The 19,865-nt window shown below is 32.4% G+C and overlaps 2 protein-coding genes across 2 annotated transcripts in view; one reads left to right on the top strand and one right to left on the bottom strand.

Annotated features, from left to right (window-relative positions):
• LOC130798259 (DExH-box ATP-dependent RNA helicase DExH14) overlaps positions 1-9,945 on the top strand; it is a 39,300-nt gene extending 29,355 nt beyond the window's left edge. Inside the window, exons 36-49 of the mRNA XM_057661173.1 lie at positions 1,375-1,524; positions 1,642-1,833; positions 1,960-2,025; positions 4,367-4,522; positions 4,613-4,756; positions 5,671-5,738; positions 5,833-5,998; positions 6,081-6,143; positions 6,545-6,640; positions 6,743-6,910; positions 7,812-7,982; positions 8,944-9,093; positions 9,464-9,595; positions 9,728-9,945. Of these exons, the coding sequence (XP_057517156.1) occupies positions 1,375-1,524; positions 1,642-1,833; positions 1,960-2,025; positions 4,367-4,522; positions 4,613-4,756; positions 5,671-5,738; positions 5,833-5,998; positions 6,081-6,143; positions 6,545-6,640; positions 6,743-6,910; positions 7,812-7,982; positions 8,944-9,093; positions 9,464-9,595; positions 9,728-9,823 (1,818 nt within the window). The 3' untranslated portion in view covers positions 9,824-9,945. The remainder of the gene's footprint in view (positions 1-1,374; positions 1,525-1,641; positions 1,834-1,959; positions 2,026-4,366; positions 4,523-4,612; positions 4,757-5,670; positions 5,739-5,832; positions 5,999-6,080; positions 6,144-6,544; positions 6,641-6,742; positions 6,911-7,811; positions 7,983-8,943; positions 9,094-9,463; positions 9,596-9,727) is intronic.
• A 27-nt stretch (positions 9,946-9,972) lies between these two features.
• LOC130798260 (flavonoid 3'-monooxygenase) lies at positions 9,973-16,887 on the bottom strand. The gene is made up of 3 exons (XM_057661174.1): positions 16,342-16,887; positions 11,252-11,698; positions 9,973-11,027 (listed from the first exon to the last, which is right to left on the bottom strand). Exons 1-3 carry the CDS (start codon positions 16,786-16,788, stop codon positions 10,380-10,382), a joined length of 1,542 nt encoding a protein of 513 aa, XP_057517157.1. The 5' UTR covers positions 16,789-16,887; the 3' UTR covers positions 9,973-10,379.
• Positions 16,888-19,865: the final 2,978 nt, after the last annotated feature.

Raw genomic sequence — 19,865 nt, 5'->3', positions numbered from 1 at the left:
AGAAATCAAAATGAGGCATAGTATTTGAACCCTGAAGGTATGCAACTATCCCCCCCCCCCCCCACACCCACCCACCCACCACATATGGAATTAGAATCGAATGTAACAAATGAATGATTAATAAACCAATTGCCACCCCGCCCCTTTTACCAACGACATACCTCCCAAACCCTTTTTTTTGTTTCTGTTGTTAATGTTATTCCTGCCATGCAGTCCCAATCCCCACATAGCCACCATCACTCCCTTGCTTCCCTGATACCAACCCTTCCATCGCCTTCTTTTACCACAAAAAAAATCAAAATCAAATGAAAAAGATCCGCTTCACCTCTGCTGCAATCAATTATACATTCAGGTATGTACGTACATGTCTGCTTGCAACATGCATGCGTGAGTGCGTATGTCTCATCCCTTAGATTTCTGTGACCTAGAGAATTGTTGTTCACTTCAGCCTCTAAAATGCCAACTCTGAAACTTACTGGTCAGTTTTGATTAGCAAAGGTAAATTCAGAGGCATTGGTTGAACTTTGGAGTGGAGATATGAGGTGGGATGGTGGATTAGTAAGGAAGAGTAAAATCAAATGTTATTAAAAAAAGGAATGCAGAGGTATCAAAAGGGGAAGGAGAGGAGGAAGGAGAGGAAATCTGGGAAGTAGAGAGAAAAAGTGGGGATTTTGACTTTGAGTGAACGAATCATGTGCTACATACCTATTTTGAGGTGTCATAAATCCAAAACTTATGGGTTTGGTACCTGTGACACCTGTCTTGATACCGCTTTAACAAAGTTACATTTATACAGAATATCTCTAATTCTCTATGTCTTGATGGCTCCATTGAGGGAACTGCAAATGTGCAATCTGGTCATTGTGGATTGAGAGGTATCTTGGTGACTCTGTAGAGGGAATTGTAATCTGGTTATCGTGGATTGAGAAGGGGTTGGATTTTGGAATTACTAGCTGTGCGAGGAAGGATGACAAGATATCTTTTGTTTGTTCATGATTGGTCTTGTCATCAATATAAAGCTCAACATACCAACTTTAAAGACATTTTTGTCAAAAGAACACTACCAATAGATTGACTGGTTGATTTTCTAATTGCTTTGACTTGCCACAAGCTTAATCGTAAGCAATTTTCTGTTTAGATAGGTTGATACACTGAATGCCAAATAACAGTGATGCTGAAAGGGAAACCTAATTATTTTTTTCTGTGTTTGTCCGTGTCTTCATTTAAAGTGCAGTACTTATCAAGTTGTGGCTGTCTCCACTTTTCTTTTCTTCTTATTTTTTTGTTCTTTGAAAATTTTTTTTTTTGAGGTCACATCTGTTCTGTTGAGTATAGTTGAGTAGATATCTGCTCACTGGTGCTTCTCGTCAACAGGGATACCCTGGGAAGTATTATTGTCCAAGGATGAATAGCATGAACAAACCTGCATATGCTGCTATCTGTACACATTCACCTACAAAGCCAGTTCTTATATTTGTTTCATCACGTCGACAAACAAGACTAACAGCTTTGGACCTAATTCAGGTAGGAAAGACAATCTTTTAACGTGTTCAATCAGTTCTATTTTCCTAATTTTTGCGGAGATTGCTGTTTTTATGGTAATGGCTTTCTATGACATTATTTGTTCTTGTTGTGATAAAGTATGCTGCATCTGATGAGCATCCAAGAAAGTTCTTGAATATATCAGAAGACGCACTGCAGATGATTCTTTCCCAGGTTACAGATCAAAATCTGAGGCACACCTTGCAGTTTGGAATTGGTTTGCATCATGCTGGTTTAAATGACAAGGATCGATCTGCAGTTGAAGAACTGTTTGGAAACAACAAGATTCAGGTGCATCATCTCAAAAACTTTTCTGACATATCAAACATTCATCTTGTCCTGCCTTTTCTTTTTCTTGCAGATTGTTGAAGTAGAAATATTTACTTTCTATGTTCAAATATTTTGATCCCTTAACAGGTATTAGTATCCACGAGCACGTTGGCCTGGGGTGTGAATCTTCCTGCTCATCTTGTTATTATCAAGGTTAGGCAACTGTACACATATCTATATGATCTGTGCAAGTTCTACAATTATTCTAACCAGACACATTTTTTTCCTTTTTGATTTATTGAGTGTCTAGGACAAGATTGTGTTGGTCTTTGTTCTTTCAAATCTTTTTTAACAGCTATAAGTGTTAGAATTAGCAAAAGCATGTGACTTGCAACAAGTTTAATGAACAAATCAAGTGGAAATTAAGAACCAAATACAACTACCACCATTTTTATGTTAGTCTACCTTTCCGTTTTGCTATGTCTTTTTATTTGTCCACTTAAAATCTTTCTAATTCTATTCTATATTTTTCTCCTTCATACGCTTAAGCTTTTACTGTTTGGCCCGCCTTTCACCTCTTAATATTCCCAATATTATTTTTACTCTCACATTCTCTCTCTTCAAAACCTACTCGCATGGTTGGTACATACAAATGACATAATGTCACATCACTTGCCTTAATGTTTGAAGCAATAAAACCATGGACTAACAAGAAAGGAGGTAGTAGTATAAATGTGGAAAACTCCTCGTGAATAAAGTTGGGGGAAATGTCATGCATGGAAAATTACAAAAGGTCTTAAGTAAAGTAAATAAATAAAAGTTAGTTAGAGTTATTTTAGGTTGTTATGTTGGTTGCTCTTTTGTTGGAAGTTTGTTAGCCTATGTTCTTGTTTGTGTTCCCCCTCACATATTATAAATAGAGGGAAGTATGGGATGGTGAGGGGGGGTAATTACTTGAAATTAAAGTGGAAACACTAGGAGTATTTGGGAGACTCGAACATCCCAATGTATCTTTCTTGTTAATTCATCAATAAATCTGATTTTGGTTACTGTTCTTGGCCTGTCAGATTTAGATTTACTAAATCTTGAGCAACAATTGTCAAAAAAAAAAATAAATAAATAAATATTGAGAAACAACCCTATGTAAACTCGCAACCACAACACACCCTCTCAACAAAACACTCATGGTATTGTAATTTGGAATTCTACCATGAGGTGCACTTAACAGATTCATAGAATTCAGTATCCTATACCATTTGTGGTGTTTAAGGATATTCCTAGCAAATCAGAACACTAGAATATTCCTAATCTAATTACCTAATTAATTACGGAACAATCTTTACAAAAATCCTAGTGCAACTCAAGGGAACAAGAAAGAAAACAAAACAAAAGAGAGTAGGATTCATTGTGGAAAAAAAGACCTGCACGCACAGTTGCCTGCTCGCCTGAGCAAGTGACTTTGCCAAACCAATGGTCCTTCCCAGCGGAAGGTTCGGCCGGAATCCTCCTGGGATGTTTTTTCAGTCCTCGAGAACTTATGTGACAGTGCTAGACTCGTGGGCTTGGACAAACCCTAAGTTGGAAGATGGTGACTCGTGTGTTGAGGATGGGGCTGGGAGGGGTGGGGGTAAATTTTGTGATATAGTTTTGGCAGATACATAGCTTTCCTAAGCACTTTCATGGATAGTCTGAACCTAGTGACATGTTAATTTGGAAATGTATTTCTGCTGTTTTGGGTTGCTTGATCAGAAATGAAAACAATTTACTTTCATTGATAGCCCTTCAATGGAATATGTTATTCTTTAGTAATGGGAGTTTCTTCTACCAGAATTCCCACCGTGATTTGATTTGGTTCATGTAGCCGACTCCATATTGTTGTGATTAAGGCTTTGACATTGTTGTAAAGTGGAAGGAACGGATTAGGTTGTTTAGATGAAAAACTAATGCATGTTTGAAGGTTTTGACCTGGCATGTGTTTAAATGTTTTTGGGGGGTAGGGGTGCAACCCTGCAGACATTAGTATTGTTCATTTACCCATTCAAAAAGGGAAAAAACTCTATGGAAATTGAAGGCAGATTGTAACTCGAAGCCTACCGTACAATCTATGGGTGCCCATGCACAAATCATTACTTAAATGCCAAATTTTCAGTTGCCTTATGTATACTTAAGTTATATATGTAGTAGTTTTGAACTTAGGGAGGTGCAAAACCTGCTAGTCATGCTGTAGTGTCATCCTTACCTGCTTCATTTTTGATGCATAAAAATACCACCATAAAAATTCATTTTGCATCTAAAGCTGTCTAATGAGGTGCTTGGGTCAAGTTTTAGCTGTGACATCATGAGTTGGGTCTTTTTGGGCTTTTGATCCATTTGATCAATGTCTCTATTTCGTTTGCTTTTTAAGCTTAAATTGGGTGGATTGGCCCAGTTTGACAGCTCTTTATGCACCTTTGTGGTTTAGTAGTTCCATTTTTTCATTTTTATGTGTTCTTTCTCTTTATGATTTACCCTCCATCTTTTAAGTATCAAGAACATATTTTCATGTTTGATGCAGGGAACAGAATATTATGATGGGAAATCAAAAAGATATGTTGATTTTCCTATAACAGATATCTTGCAAATGATGGGTCGTGCAGGTCGACCTCAATATGACCAGCATGGAAAAGCAGTTATCTTGGTTCATGAGCCCAAAAAGAGTTTCTACAAAAAGGTCGCTTACATGTTACTCGATATTGTATCATGAAAATGCAATTTGCTAGAGGTTTCATCAGCTTAACAGCACCATTTATCTGCTTTGTAGTTCCTTTACGAGCCCTTTCCAGTTGAGAGTAGTCTCAGGGAACAATTGCATAATCACTTTAATGCAGAAATTGTGTCAGGCACAATTGGCCACAAGGAAGATGCCATCCACTACTTGACTTGGACTTATTTGTACAGAAGACTAGTAAGTATCTAATTATTACTCCCTCTATTCCACCCTAGGTGTCCTATTTAGTTTAGTACATGTGCCAATGCACTTATTCATGCCGTATCTTAAATTTAACATAATTAGAAATTTACAAAAGTGATATAAATAATCTTTGCAATTAAGACAAATCAAACAATATCCCACTTAACTATGTTTTATTTTATAGATTAAGAGTAAAATACAAATTATGAGTGATTGATGCATAGTATCAAAAAACAAGTGCAACACATAGACCAGAATGGAGGGAGTATCTTATAATGACCGATTATTTAGTATAATTAATGGAGTCTCTGGTTTTTGGTTTGTTACTTTGTTGGTGGCAATTGGTATTCTCAGCTATATTACTGTGACCTCAATGGTTTTCTGAGTTACATAAGTCTTTATGCAACATTTTTACTAAGAAATTCTTTTTACATATGAGTTTGTAATATGTTTCTCTCCCATCTACTCCTACTGTATTTGTAATTTCTTTTGATGAAGATTGTGCACTTAACATAACAACAATCATGCCTTTACAGTTGCAATATCTTTGTCCGCCTAAAAACTTTGATCACTGTAATAACTGTGCATTTAAACGTTGCTTCTCTCTGCACTCTTTACTTATGTCTCGGTTACTAGGACATGGTTAAAAGGACATAAAAAATTCAGCCGTTTTGTGTAAGTAATGCTATGCTCTCTTGTCTTCTACGAGCATTGGCATATCAATGTCTGGTGTTCGTCAACCTTGTCTTCACTTCCTCTCTCCTCTTGCATGTTCTGTTTGCAACTGTTGTTACTCTCTATATAACATCTGTTAGGATATCTGTTGGTTCCTAGTAGAGGCAACTAGTAAACTCGGATGCGACATTCTTCTTCCTTGCTTATTGTAATTACTTCCAAATTTTTAACAGGTGGTTAATCCAGCTTACTATGGTTTGGAAGATACCAATCCAGCGATTCTAAGCTCATACATGTCTAGGTAATGACTAGATGTCTCGTTTCTTCTGGTATAAGTTCCACATTGATTTTTGTAAGACATATTATCAATCTAAGTTTCTAACTCTTTGTTGCAGGTTGGTGCAAAGCACATTTGAAGATTTAGAAGACAGTGGATGCATCAAAGTAATTGAGGATGCTGTAGAACCAATGATGTTGGGTTCAATTGCATCACAATATTACCTTAGTTATTTGACTGTATCAATGTTTGGTTCAAACCTTGGACCAAACCTTTCACTTGAAGTGAGTGTTAGTTCAAGCCTATTTGTATTTGTTATCAGTTTTCAAATTTCATGCCTTTTAATAGATATTAGTCTTTTGCTAGGTTTTGTTGCATATTTTATCTGCTGCTTCAGAATATGATGAACTCCCAGTGCGGCATAATGAGGTATGGTTATAATTGCAGTATCACCGTGTGGCCCTGAATCATATCGAAGCCATTTTTGATATACATATGTTACTGGTTGTAAATTATGTGATTAAAATGCCTTATGAGAATGGAAATTACACAGAACATCTTTCGTGATGGAAATTGTTAACTTTAGGAAGTTTTCAGGAGATTTCGTGCTACGAAAGCAAAAACAGTAGAAGTCCCTCAAAAAACAACAATGCCAAAGCCTTAATCCCAAAGAATTGAAAAAACGGGTTGTCATGTGTCCTTATAGTTAAAGATTTGCTAGACATGTTAACCTCTGATTTTGGCAGTCCAAGTGTATGAATGCATTGTTCTTCCGTAATGCGTGAATTTTCTTATATATACTCTTTAGCTCTTTCTCTCTCTCCCCTTAGGAAAACTACAATGCAACAATGACTGAGAAGGTTCCATACAAGGTGGATATTAATCGTCTTGATGATCCTCACATTAAAACAAATTTGCTTTTTCAGGTCAGTCTCTTGGGCATTATTATTTTCATGCATATATTATTTTCTATTAGTCTTAGTTGCAATTAATTGGTATGTAATGAGATATCGAAATTTGGGATTCAGGCGCACTTTTCTCAGTTAGAGATGCCAATCAGTGACTATGTGACAGACCTGAAGTCTGTTTTGGACCAGAGTATACGTATAATCCAGGCTATGATAGACATCTGCGCTAACAGTGGATGGCTTTCTAGCACAATTACTTGTATGCATCTAATGCAGATGGTCATGCAGGTATCTTCTATTCCTTCATATGTCTGTGTTTTTTTGATCATATGATATTACATGCTTGTCAGTGCACTTTTGCCTTTATCAGTTACATTATGACGTTCTGAGCTAGCTTGTGAATTGTGGCTCACAAATAATAATTTCCGCGCCTTTAATTTACTCTTGTTTTCTTTCAGTATTCAAATTTCAATTGCATAGTGCGAAAGTTACTTGGTTTACTGGAAAAAGTGAATTCAGTTTTAAACCTCCTGGTGTAACTTGGTTAGAACTATCAGTTTACAGAATACAACAAGAAAGTTTAGTAAAGCTATTACTTTATTGCGTTGTTGATAAACAAAGAAAGGTGTTGTGCAAGTATTAGGGCACGTATTTAGCTGTTGTAGTATTCACCATGCAATGTCTGGTTTGTCCTTCGCAATTGCCATTAGTTGCATGAAATACTACAGAGGCCTTAGAAAATTTGTAATTTCAAATGACAATCAATTTGGTGTCATTTCAAATTCCATGTACTGTGAGAAATCAAACCTCACATGTAACAACTCATTCTCTGAATTGAAATTCCAAGAGCGTCCCAAACACTACTTCAATTCTCACATTTCAAATTCAGGTTTTAATTCCAACTTTTGATAAAATACGAGTTCACAAACACACGCCTAAGTGAAGTTGATGATCTTTGTGTGAGTTTGATAATTTCTGTGAAGTGCAGAGACATTTATTTGTATAATAGTTTGCTTTAAAGCACCTGTCTTGGTGATGGTCTAATACAACCAAGTTTTATAATTTCTGTGAAGCGCAGAGGCATTTATTAGTATGATATTTTGCTTTGAAATGCCTGTCTTGATGACGGTCTAATACAACAGATGTGAGATTCTCACCTTATGCTGTATAAAATTCTTTTTCTTTACAGGGCTTATGGTTTGACAAGGATTCTGCTCTGCAAATGTTACCATGCTTGAACAACAATATAATTGGTACACTCAGGAGGCAAGGTATATCAAATGTGCAGCACTTATTGAATGTTCCTAGGGCAAGTTTGCAGAATCTACTTGGAAACTTCCCTGCTTCAACTTTATATCAGGTAGAAAAGAGAAATGCCTGCAGTTTAACATCTGCTTCTAATCCTAGATTATCTTGATAAGTATTCTTCTGGAACGAGTATTCTGACATGTTTTGAATTCCGATGCTTACCATTGGTACAGGCTCGGTTACATCATGACTAAGGGGATGTTTGGGGTTTGTAAAGTGTAACCAAATGCAAATTGAGTAGACAAATAAGTTAGTGTTACAGTCAATAAAAAGTAGGAAAAATTACTTAGAATAGTCCAACCATTTACTAATTTTCCTACAATAATTCCAACTTTTGGTTAAACATGAATAATTCCAAGTATTAGGGGTGTTTGCTAAGAATGCACCAAGGTAAACTCTTACCAATACAACAAGTCATTTTGCATAAAAAAAAAGTAAATATAAAAATAAATTATAATTATCGAAAAATAAAAAGAATAAAAGAAAAATCAAGTAACTTTATTTTTTGATTTTAACTTTTAATTTTTAATAATTTTGAGTTTTTTTTTTCCCTTTTTTTAGCAAATAACCTATAAAACCGGTCACCATTTAGGTAACAATGTTCCTGGATAAGTGACCCTAAAATTGTGATTATTTATGGTTAATCAAAAGTTGGGATTACTGTAGGAAAATCAATGAAAAGTTAGATTATCTAGGTGATTTTTCCTAAAAAGTAAAATTCATCTTATGTGAGAATTTTAGACAGGAGGATAAAAATCTGGTTTGTGCTGATACAGTACTAGTTGGTACTAGTTCTCCTTTATAGAGAATTTATTTGAAGTTGGATTACTTAACAGAGTCGAGCAATTCCACTGTGGCATCTATTTGGGCTTTGTTTATAGGTTCTATTTAATGCTTGAAACTGTTCACTTTTCGTTTACTGTGTCATTTTGCTACTTTATGCGGATTTCTTTGCCGTTGTATGTCCCATTTTCTTCTGATTTCATTTTTCTCATTTACCCCATTTGTTTCAGGACTTGCAAAAATTCCCTTGCGTACACATCAAACTGAGACTTAAGAAAAAGGATGAGAGTGCAAGCAGTCCTTACTCTCTTAATGTGAGATTGGAAAATGCCAATGGCAAACGGAAGACACCTAGAGCATTTGCTCCTCGATTTCCTAAGGTATGTGTTGCATGTGTTATAGGAAGATATTTGTTATGGCCCATGTATTGGATTTGTTTGACTCACTAAACTATTTCCAAACTTGATTTTCTCCCTACCAAACACAATGTAGAATAAATATTATTTTTCACTCTGGATACTGGAATTCAATTTGAGATGCATAATTTATAAACAGAAACTAAAAGCTAGCCAAATCTGCCAATATTTATCTAATCTAAATTATTTGAATGGAAAAATGGGTATAGCAGTGAGTCAGTGATGTCTGGCTTAAAGGTGTTGAGCCTAAATACTGATCCAAGATCATCTTGCAACCACTTTTACTTCTAACTTCATGTTCTACTAATTTCACATGCCAAAATTATGTTAACAGGTTAAAGATGAAGCGTGGTGGCTTGTGCTCGGAAATACTATCACTTCTGAGTTATATGCATTGAAGAGAGTTTCATTTGCTGACCATTTGGTTACGCACATTGACTTACCATCACATTCAGTTACTAGCCAGGTATCCTTTTTCACTTGAAATATACCATTTACAATGTTATGATATTCGTTTGATGCTCAGTTACAAACTTAATGTTTTTATGCCATCATTTGCTAACCGCAATTTTTCCCATCTCAATTGTTTTCAATCCAGGATTTGAAGCTCATCTTGGTCTCAGATTGTTATCTTGGTTATGAACTAGAATACTCCTTGGAAGAACTTCTCAAAGGTCAACTGCAAGATTTCTAAGAAGGCTGGCTTTCAGAAAATGTGTGCACCTTGATTCGGTCATCTGGTCTGAATAACTTATGCGCCAACTGCTTAATGAATTTGTATGCATGTTGAAGAGCTAATCAAAGAGAAACAGAAGGGTTTACCAAACTTAGCAAATGGTAAAATGGCATCGAAATCCGACTTAGAACTCTTGAAATATAATGCAGCGAGCTGTTCTCTGCTTTATGTTGTACAAGATTTCAAAATCGAGGTGCAGACTCTTATTTATCTGTATGCTATCTTTCGAGTTGAGAAATAGGAAATTTAATCATGCATAGTAATGCCTCTACCGAATTTGTGTTATTGCTTTGTAACAAGTAACACATGATTGAAACATCTGATTTAAAATATTAGCTGAAGACTAAATTAAATGAAAGCATTTCTACAACGGTTCATGTTATTATTTCACCATAACTACAAGCACGGTAGGCGATATGCAATAAGCTGTGAACATTCAGTACTGTTTCTGGAAGGCATAACTTCCTCGTCCCTATAAGCTGCAAGTATGCATTAAAGCTGTATATGCATCATTTTAACTGGCCCAGTTATATGCATGAGCTGGCAGCCGAGGCAGTGGGTGGACTTTCAAGGGAACCTTTCGTTGCAATGTTAACCCATAAGCCTCTTCCATGTTCAGCTTCTCCTCCATTAGCCCATCAGCCAACTTCCAGTTAAAACCATGGACCAAAGTGGCTGTCATTAACTGAACCATACGAAGCCCCAAGCTCATGCCAGCACAAATCCTCCGACCAGCTCCAAATGGGATGACCTCAAAATCATTCCCCTTAACATCTGCAGTGGGCCGTTCACCGCCCGGCAAGAATCTTTCGGGCCTGAATTGTAGTGGATCTGTCCAAACACTTGGATCACGTGCAATGGCCCATACATTGACAAGGAGGGTGGTGTTCTTAGGTATGTAATAGCCATTGATTTCGCACGGTTCAGCTGAGATTCGAGGGAGGGAAAGTGGTGTCGATGGGTGAAGCCGGAATACCTCCTTCATTACTGCTTGGAAGTAAAATAGATTGGGCAGGTCTGATTCGGTAACTAGTCTATCTTGACCCACAACTGAGTCTAGCTCTTGTTGGACTTGGGCCAAAATTTTTGGATGACGAATTAGCTCCGCTATGGCCCATTCTGTTGTGCTTGATGATGTATCGGTCCCTGCTGTAAACATATTCTGCAAACACATTGAATTATTTAAAAAATTGTGTAAAAGCATCATACCACATCAAATCACTTATTTACGTTATTTTAAAGAGTAATGAATAACTCAACTTACTAATTACTACTCCTATCACATAATTTTGAGTTAGAATCTCATTTGCGGTTTACGTTTATACTTTTAACAATCAAAGAAAATACTAGGAAGTAAAGAAAAGAGGAAAAAAAAAAGAAGCTTACCAAGAGCAAGGCTTTAATTTCAGTATCAGTTAATTGTCCACCCTCATCATCATAATTATTATTCTTCAAAGAGATCAATGTGCTTAGAAAATCAGCACCCTTAGAATTATTCTTGTGTTCATTCAAAATTGCACCAAGAAAATTGTCAAATCTCTTATGAAGCTTTTTCATCTTAGTAGCAACACCTTGCAAGTCTAGCCATTCCAAAATCCGAATGGGAATATAATCGGCAATGTTAAATTCACCAGCAAGGATCATGACTTCCATTACCATATCTTTAAATTCCTCTGATTTTGAATCGCTTTCTCCGTTACCATCGCCAAACACTCTCCTTCCAAACATTACCCTTGAGAGAGCATTGGTGGTGCATACATTTAGAAGTTGTCCTAATTCTACCGGACTTTTACCAGCCTTTGCTAGTGCCTTTGTGAGTATGCCCACTTCCTCCTAATACAAATCAAATCATAAATTTATTTTTTGGAGTGTTATATTAATTATATTTTAAATTATTAGTAATTATTTAAAAATCATTAGTAATTACATTATTTTATAGTAAGTTTTTACATTTTAATTATTCTTTTAGTTAGTAAGAAAAATCAATGACTATGTTATAGTATTAAATAATTAACGCTTTGAATTACATGACAATGATCAAAGTTGCAAATTATTTTATATACTTAAATGTGAAAGAGAATTATTATAAACATGACTTCTTGTTGTTTGGGTATTAGAATAATTTTGTTCTTTAAAAAAATTTGTGTAAAGCTAAAATGAGCTCCACCTCTAAAAAGAATAGGAGTATATTGTAAATTAGTTTATTCATATTAATAAACTTTTTCGACCAATTAATGTATCAAACACTTGTATTAGATAATTTTATTCATCTATTTGTATATAAAATAAGTTAAAATTATTTAACAATTTATTTTACCACCCACACCCACAATATTTTAGTCGACATTGTTAATTGTAGAGGTGTTTATGGTCGGGTATGGGTGAGTAACAGACCGAGCTTTTCTCGAAAAATCTAATCGTTGCCCTATAACAAAGCATGTCTGCTTTAGCGGACTTACTTTATTACTGCTATTCTCCCACTGGCCTAATTTTATAATTAAATATATTACGATATTTTTTTGTTCTTATTATTAGAGTATAACTTACAACGAAAAAATCGACATTATTAACTTAGAAATATATCACCTATTTTTAATAATAAATCATGGCACAAAGTACATGATCCACATTCCTAAGTAAAAGCCATCTTAGATAAAAAAAATTAAAAAAAAAAATTAGCAATATTTCAAACAAGCACTTTAAAAGCATTTCCTAAATCAACATTATTTTGCAAAATGCTTTCAAATTGGATTTTGAAAACAAGAAGTTAGGAGTCTAAAAGCTCTTTAAAATAATTACCCTTAAGACACTATTTAAACAATATTACTCCCAAGTCTTAAATAAAAGCTCTCTCAAATTGAGCTTTCACACGCTAGTAATTTATTTGTGTCGTTACACGTACAGGCGAGTTTGACCCGCTTACACTTTTAATTTTTTAAAATATTATTATCCAAATCAACCCATTTTAAATTGGACAGATCAAACTTAGTAGACAACCCGCAAATAATCAGCTCTAGTTAGCGAAAGCCAAAAACTTTTATCACAACTTATAATTTCATTATAAAGGTTATACTTCTATTAACTAATCTACTTCTAACCTAAAAAAAAATTTGTAGATTAAACTGACATATTAGGATATTAATTCTTTCATTAATAATTACTTGATATTTCTTGTGATATGTAGATTTTATTAATTTCCAAACTTTTTCGGCGATTACTGATTGTGTGAAAGACATATGATATGAAAATAGAAAATACTCGACGTGGTTAAATAAAACTCCATAGTCCATTTATACGTTCACAATATATACACAAGTTAGTGGGAAAAGGTTTAACCTGACAACCTACCGAGTTAAATTTACTTTCCTATCTAGTAACTTTTGTTTTTTTAAAAATTAATGTAAATAATATAATTTTTGAATAATTTTTCTACAATAATATTTATTTTTTATTAACTATCAATAATACTAACTTAGGGGTTTTTTTCCTAAAATAATACTAACTTTAGTTTATTAACTAATTTACCAAATTTTTTGGTCATATAATCTCCTATAGTTTGATTTTCAACATGTTAGGTATATTATACGAAAATATCCCTTTAAGTTGGTATTATTCATAGTTAATCAAAAGTTGGTATTATTGTAGGGAAATAAGCAAAAGGTTATATTATTCCTGGTAATTTTTTCTTTGTTGTTAAGAGATTGTTACATATTTCTTTTTAGCCAGTCTTTTTTATTTTGCTATAATTTCTAATATTAACCTTGTTATTTATTTTTATTCTCATTCACACAAGTCAAATAATCTCACTATTTCTTAATTTTTATACGATATATAACTATGACAATTTATTGAAATGGTAACTACTTTCTCAAAGTATAAACATTTGACAATTGACAATTTACATGGAAGTGTACACATTATTATAGATTATAGTTGGAGTAAAATTTGTCATAATTAGTTGACGTTACGTATTGCATACTTCTTAATGTTTTTTAAAACGCTAAATATATATATATATATATACCTCTATTTACTAAATTTGTACTTGTACATTATAATGGTTTTTTTCATATAATAATGTCTCTATTAATAATAACTTAAATAAACAAGGAGAATAATTTTAACAACATAATTAACAAGAAGTCAAGAAAACTTTTTTTTAAAAGAAGGTAAAGTGGAACATGGCACTAAAATTATTGCTATTGTCCTATCATTTTATATAAGGTAGTTATATGTGATTATCTAAGTAGTGGTAGTTGTGGAAATTTATAATTGTATAATTATATGTGTTAGATATTTAACTGTCTAATTAGTTGTGTATAAATTAGAAATGTTAGTTAAAAGTAGTGGTTGTTATGATAGCTGTTGGAGAAAAATTTGTTAAAAAAATATTTTAAAAAATCTTAAAAGTTACTTTCGATTTTAAAACAGTAAATTGTAAAGTTCTAAAAATATTATTTGTACCATTAAACGTTGTTTAAACACAATTTACAAAACAATGATGTTGTATTAAAATAGCATGTAAGCCTTATTAAACCACTAATATTTACCTAAATTGTTATGTTGAACATCTCTAATAAATTTACTATTTAGAATGATATAAATTTAAAAAGAAAAGATTAATTTCAACTATATAATTTTAAAGAATAATGCTTTTGAAAAGAAGTTTCAACTAATTGAGGCACATGATAACTAATCAATTAGAAACTTTTTAACGTATCTCAATTTTTCTTACCTAAATGTGGCATCGTTTCCAACACTAGAAACCAAATACTTTTATATTACTGTTCCCATTTTATTAGTGGACCCCATTTTATTGACTATTTTTCACCGTTATTAATAAATTTGAGTTTAAATATTATAAATATACTTTATAAAAAGTTATAATATATATATATATATATATATATATATATATATATTAAAATTATATAGGATATATTTTAACATTTTTATATTTATGAAAACTTATGTTTAAGAATATCATTATTCATATATAAAATATTTCAAATATAATCAACAAATATAAAATACAATATAGTTATTTAAATACAAAGTTCATACGTAATTACTAAATAAGAACAAACCAACAAATGATACACTGTTGTTGTATACTGATTTGGGATTCAACTTTAGTAGGTATTTACCCGTGCCAAACACAAAATTAAAAGTATTTTTTTGCATAAAAGTATTAGATTACTAAAAAGTACTTTATATATCTATGTTTTCATTTGTTCTTCTTATTCATCCTAATGCAAATTTAATTAAAAGTTATATAATTTTAATTATGAGTTTTTGAAAATTCTAAAAACTTGATATATATTTAGAAAATATATATTGAGAAGAATTTATCAAGATCACACATAACTATGTTTTTTATATAAATCAATAATAAATTATAATCAGAATTTGACACTAAAATTCGTAAATTAGAACAATGAAAACATAGGAAATACTTCTACCTAATAATTAAAAAAGAGCATACATTACTAATATAAACTTAAATTTTCGTAAAAAAAATTGACAGATAGATATGAGTAACAAAAAAATTAAAATAAATAAATTTTATTCATAATTATTAACAATTTATGATAAATACTCCCTCTGTTCTTTTTTTATCTTCCACATTACTATAACGGGTAGTTTCAAAAGTTCTTCCACTTTAGAATACTTTCTATTTTTAGAAAGTTTTTATCCCACTTTTACCCCTTAAAACCCCCCTTTTCTTTTAATGTACCCCTTTTCTTTTATTTATAATTATTTTCTTTCTCATACTTTCAATACAATCATTACTTCACACTACTATTTAATTAAAATAATACCCACTACAACCTCATACTTCCAATACAATCATTACTTCACACTACTATTTAATTAAAATAATACCGATTACAACCCAAAGATTCTATCTTCCTTAATATGTGTGAAAAACCCAAAGTGGAAGATCAAAAAAGAACGGAGGGAGTAATAAATAATGAAATTAACAACAATAAAAAGAAAATAATAATAGTTATACTGTATTCATGCTTTACTTGGTTATTTATTATCTTTCACATCCGTTACAATTTGTCTAATTAATTTTTAATGACACCTTGTAATAGAAGGACAATTCATTTTTGTTTGATATATAGTATAAAAAGGGTTTGTGTTGCATCCACACTAATATTTCAAACGGTTTTGTGAAGAGGACGTGTCAGATGAATTATAACATAATCTGAAATCTCAACCAAAAGCTTAAAACTTATTATTGAAGCCTCATATTATGTTATATACTTTAACATAAATCATATTACAAGGGTGATAGGAAAACCCTCAACTACTAAGCAGGATTCTCGTATATCAACTTTTAGTTATTTAATAATTAATGTTTAAATAGGGTTGCATATATCATTTGTAACACAACAAAAACTATATCAGTTAGGTGCATAAAAATAGCATCAAAGAAATAGCATGAATTAAGCAAAATAAGAGTGAACCTGACGAATTGGTTTATAGTCTTCCAAGGCCTTAGCAGAAAACAAATGAAGAGAAGTAATTTTCCTAAGTAGTCGCCACCTTGAACCATATGGTGCAAAAACCAAGTCTTGGTAGTTATACGCTATATATTTTGCTCCTGAATTTGGGGGCCTACTTGAGAAATTTGCATCATTTACTTTTAAAAATTGGGCGGCAACGCTCGCCGATGCGGCCACCACCACATGTACAAATCCCAATCTAAGGTGCAAAATTGGACCATACTTCTGGGCCAACTTTGCTAGGGCATGGTGTGGGACTGTGCCCATGTGTGGGAGGTTTCCGATGATGGGCCATGGCTTTGGACCGGGAGGAAGCGGTCGCGGATATCTGAAGAAGGTGGTGGTGATTAGGTAGTAGAGGAAGATGACAATGGCTATGGTGTAGGATGCTATTTGCAAGAGTGACATGTTTTGGGAGAATGTATGTTAATATATGTAGAAAATGATATGAAGAACTTTTTTGTGTTAGTTTTTTGTGGTAGTGTTGTGTGTTTATAGGGAGAGATTTTTGAGGGGCAATATATGCTTTTAATAATAATCTATATTAGATTTTAAAATTAAATTAATTATTTGGTTAGATTAACTTGATTTGTATTAGGTTTACACTTTTTTTTTGGATTATAGGTAGGCTCTGAGATTTGGTATGTTAGATTCGATCTTAAATATATTATCTGACAAAAAAAACAGTATTTGCTCTAATTGAAACATAATCTAATTCACATTAGAGTGTTAACTCATGATTGTGAGCTTTTTTGTGTCTTAGTTTAATGGGGAAATGTTGTGTGTTTATAGGAGAGATTCTTGAGGGGCAATATAAGCTTTTAATAATAACCTAATTAATTAGATTTCAAATTAAACTAATTATTTAGTTAGATTAACTTAATTTGTATTAGGGTTTTACTTTTTTTGGATTATAGGGTAGGCCGTGGGAATTGTGAAAACATGAGTTAGCTGATAATTAATCTTATTACATCATATGAAAAAGACAATATTTACTCCAACCGAGACAAAATCTTGTTTCACATTAGAGTTTTAGTTATTATAATATGGTTATGATGATGTTTGGTTGGTGACTCTAACCTTCTTGAACCATTTCCTAACTTACGGTCACACATTATTCCACGTGATCTACACCCTATTAGTGTTAATTTCTTTTCATAAAGGAAATTGCATTTAATACAAATGTACATTAGTTATGGTTGAGGACCCCCAATTAAGTAGCCTTGTCCATGGAGTATGGACTATATATGGTGTTCGAGTATAATTATTTAGAAGCTCATAGTAATTTGAGTTAAAATGTTACTAATATCGTATTACATAAATAATAAATAAAAAATAGGAAATTATTAATGATATTTTTAAGTTTTAATTCTTTATCAATGGTACTCCTAAGTTTTTTCGATTATTAATGATATTTTCGTGTTATTGAGTGTCTTACAATCGTAACCTTTTCTGATTTTTTCTGTCCAAAATCGTTCAAATTCGTTAACCTTTTTTATCTTTTTCTTTTATTTTTCAATTAAAAACATAATAAAATATTGAAAAAGAAAAAAAAAAGTTAACGGTTTTGGACGGTTTTGGACGGAAAAAATTAGAAAAGGTTATGGTCGTAAGACGCTTAATAACATGAGGGTACCATTGATAATCAAAAAAACATAGGAAAAATTACCCTGAATAATACGAACTTTCAATGATTTTCCTACAATAATACGAACTTTCGATTAACAATGAATAATACGAACTTTGATACATATTTCTCGCTGGCATACCATTTTACCTGTTACCGGTAAACTTACTCATTCCTTTAAAAAAAAATTTTGGCTGATAAAACTAAGTAAAGCAAAAAAATTTTGCTGGGTCGAAATGCACTCCGCGTACCGCGGAGATCTACGCGAGCCGCGGATTAGGGTCTATCTGCCTTTAAATTATTTCTTCACTTTTTTTTTAATACTTATTTGTTGTGATCATTCAATAACTGCAGCAAATAATGCTTATATTTTATTTATTTATTTTTTTAGTTTAATATGCATTTATTTGCTGCGGGCCATAGCATAACCGCAGCAATTAATTGTTTTTTTTTCTAATTCTTTTTCCTATTTATTGCTGCGTATATACAAAAACCGTAATAAATGATACGCAACAAATACGTTTTTTTCCACTAGTATATCTGAGTCCTCTCTATCTCCTTTTTTGTTTGTGTTCTTTGGGCTATGGTGGTGGCTAGCCGCAGCACTGACATATTTTTCGTTAGGCTGGCCAATGCGTGATGATGGAGAATTTTTTAACTCAACCTGTGAAACTGTTAAGGTGACCTTTAAATCTTGTTGGATACCTGCATTTCAATAAAATATGGACCACAAAGATTTCAAATAATATCATGCTTAATAATTTCCCAATTTTTTTAAAAAAAAGAATTAAAGCCATTGATTCCTTGCCCATTATTGTATGAACTGTTAACATGGCTTGGTTAATTTACAAAATCTTTTTTGACTACTTGTAATTTAGTATGAACATCATGTTTACATAAAGGAATTTCTTTTGCAATTGATGTTCTAAATTGAGATGATAACGAAGGAGAATACATGTTAAATATCAAATTATTTTAGAGATTAAAATGAAAATGGAAAAAAAATTTAGATGTTGGAAGAAGTAATTAAATTGGAAGAGCAAAGTGAGGAAAAGATGAAGAAGAGGCTGCTGAAAAAAGACTGTCTAAATACCTATTAAAATAAGAAAAAATTACCCTGAATAATACGAACTTTCACTGATTTTCCTACAATAATACGAACTTTCAATTAACCATGAATAATACGAACTTTGATACATATTTTCCGCTAGCATAATGAAGAAATGGGGAATTTACCGTTTCTCCAGGTAAAGAACAGGTCAGTTATGCTAGCGGGAAATATGTATCAAAGTTCGTATTATTCATGGTTAATTGAATGTTCGTATTATTGTAAGAAAATCAGTGAAAGTTCGTATTATTCAGGATAATTCTTCCAAAAACTTAAGAATACAGTATTATTAATAAAGTAAAAAACTTTAAAGTAGCATTGATAATTAACCTAATAATTAATAAAGTAAAAAACTTTAAACTAGCATTGATAATTAACCGAATAAATACTTCTTTTCTTTCAAAGTATCACACTTAATTTATACAAGAATATATTATATGTGCATTTCAGAAATTATGTGGGACTTACATGGGTCAAAGGAGGCTCGACCTCCTGGTTAGAGACAAGTAAATGACACTGCATAACTAGATTTGTTTATAAGGTTCAGATTTTTTTTTTATTTAAGGGTATACTAAAAAATCTCAACATGCTACATGCAATGGGAAGAGAAACTAATCTTTTTTATAAGTAGTAAAAATTAAATTTCTATCAAAAATTTTAAAAAGACACTTAACTATGAGACCAATTCATTATTATCCTTAAATGACTAGTTTAATTAGTAGTTCTCCGATAATGCAGAAGTTTTAGGAA

Source organism: Amaranthus tricolor, chromosome 13, assembly GCF_026212465.1.
Source record: "Amaranthus tricolor cultivar Red isolate AtriRed21 chromosome 13, ASM2621246v1, whole genome shotgun sequence".
In the NCBI taxonomy this organism is placed as follows: domain Eukaryota; kingdom Viridiplantae; phylum Streptophyta; class Magnoliopsida; order Caryophyllales; family Amaranthaceae; genus Amaranthus; species Amaranthus tricolor.
This window is presented reverse-complemented; position numbering and strand designations above follow the sequence as displayed.

Bases quoted from the DNA above. Each gene is read 5' to 3' on its own strand.
- LOC130798260 (XM_057661174.1), bottom strand. From the start codon at position 16,788: ATGTCACTCTTGCAAATAGCATCCTACACCATAGCCATTGTCATCTTC. The intron at 11,699-16,341 runs GTTCACTCTTAT...GATTTGTATTAG, and splicing joins ACTATAAACCAATTCGTCAG to GAGGAAGTGGGCATACTCAC. The intron at 11,028-11,251 runs GTAAGCTTCTTT...ATGTGTTTGCAG, and splicing joins AAATTAAAGCCTTGCTCTTG to AATATGTTTACAGCAGGGAC.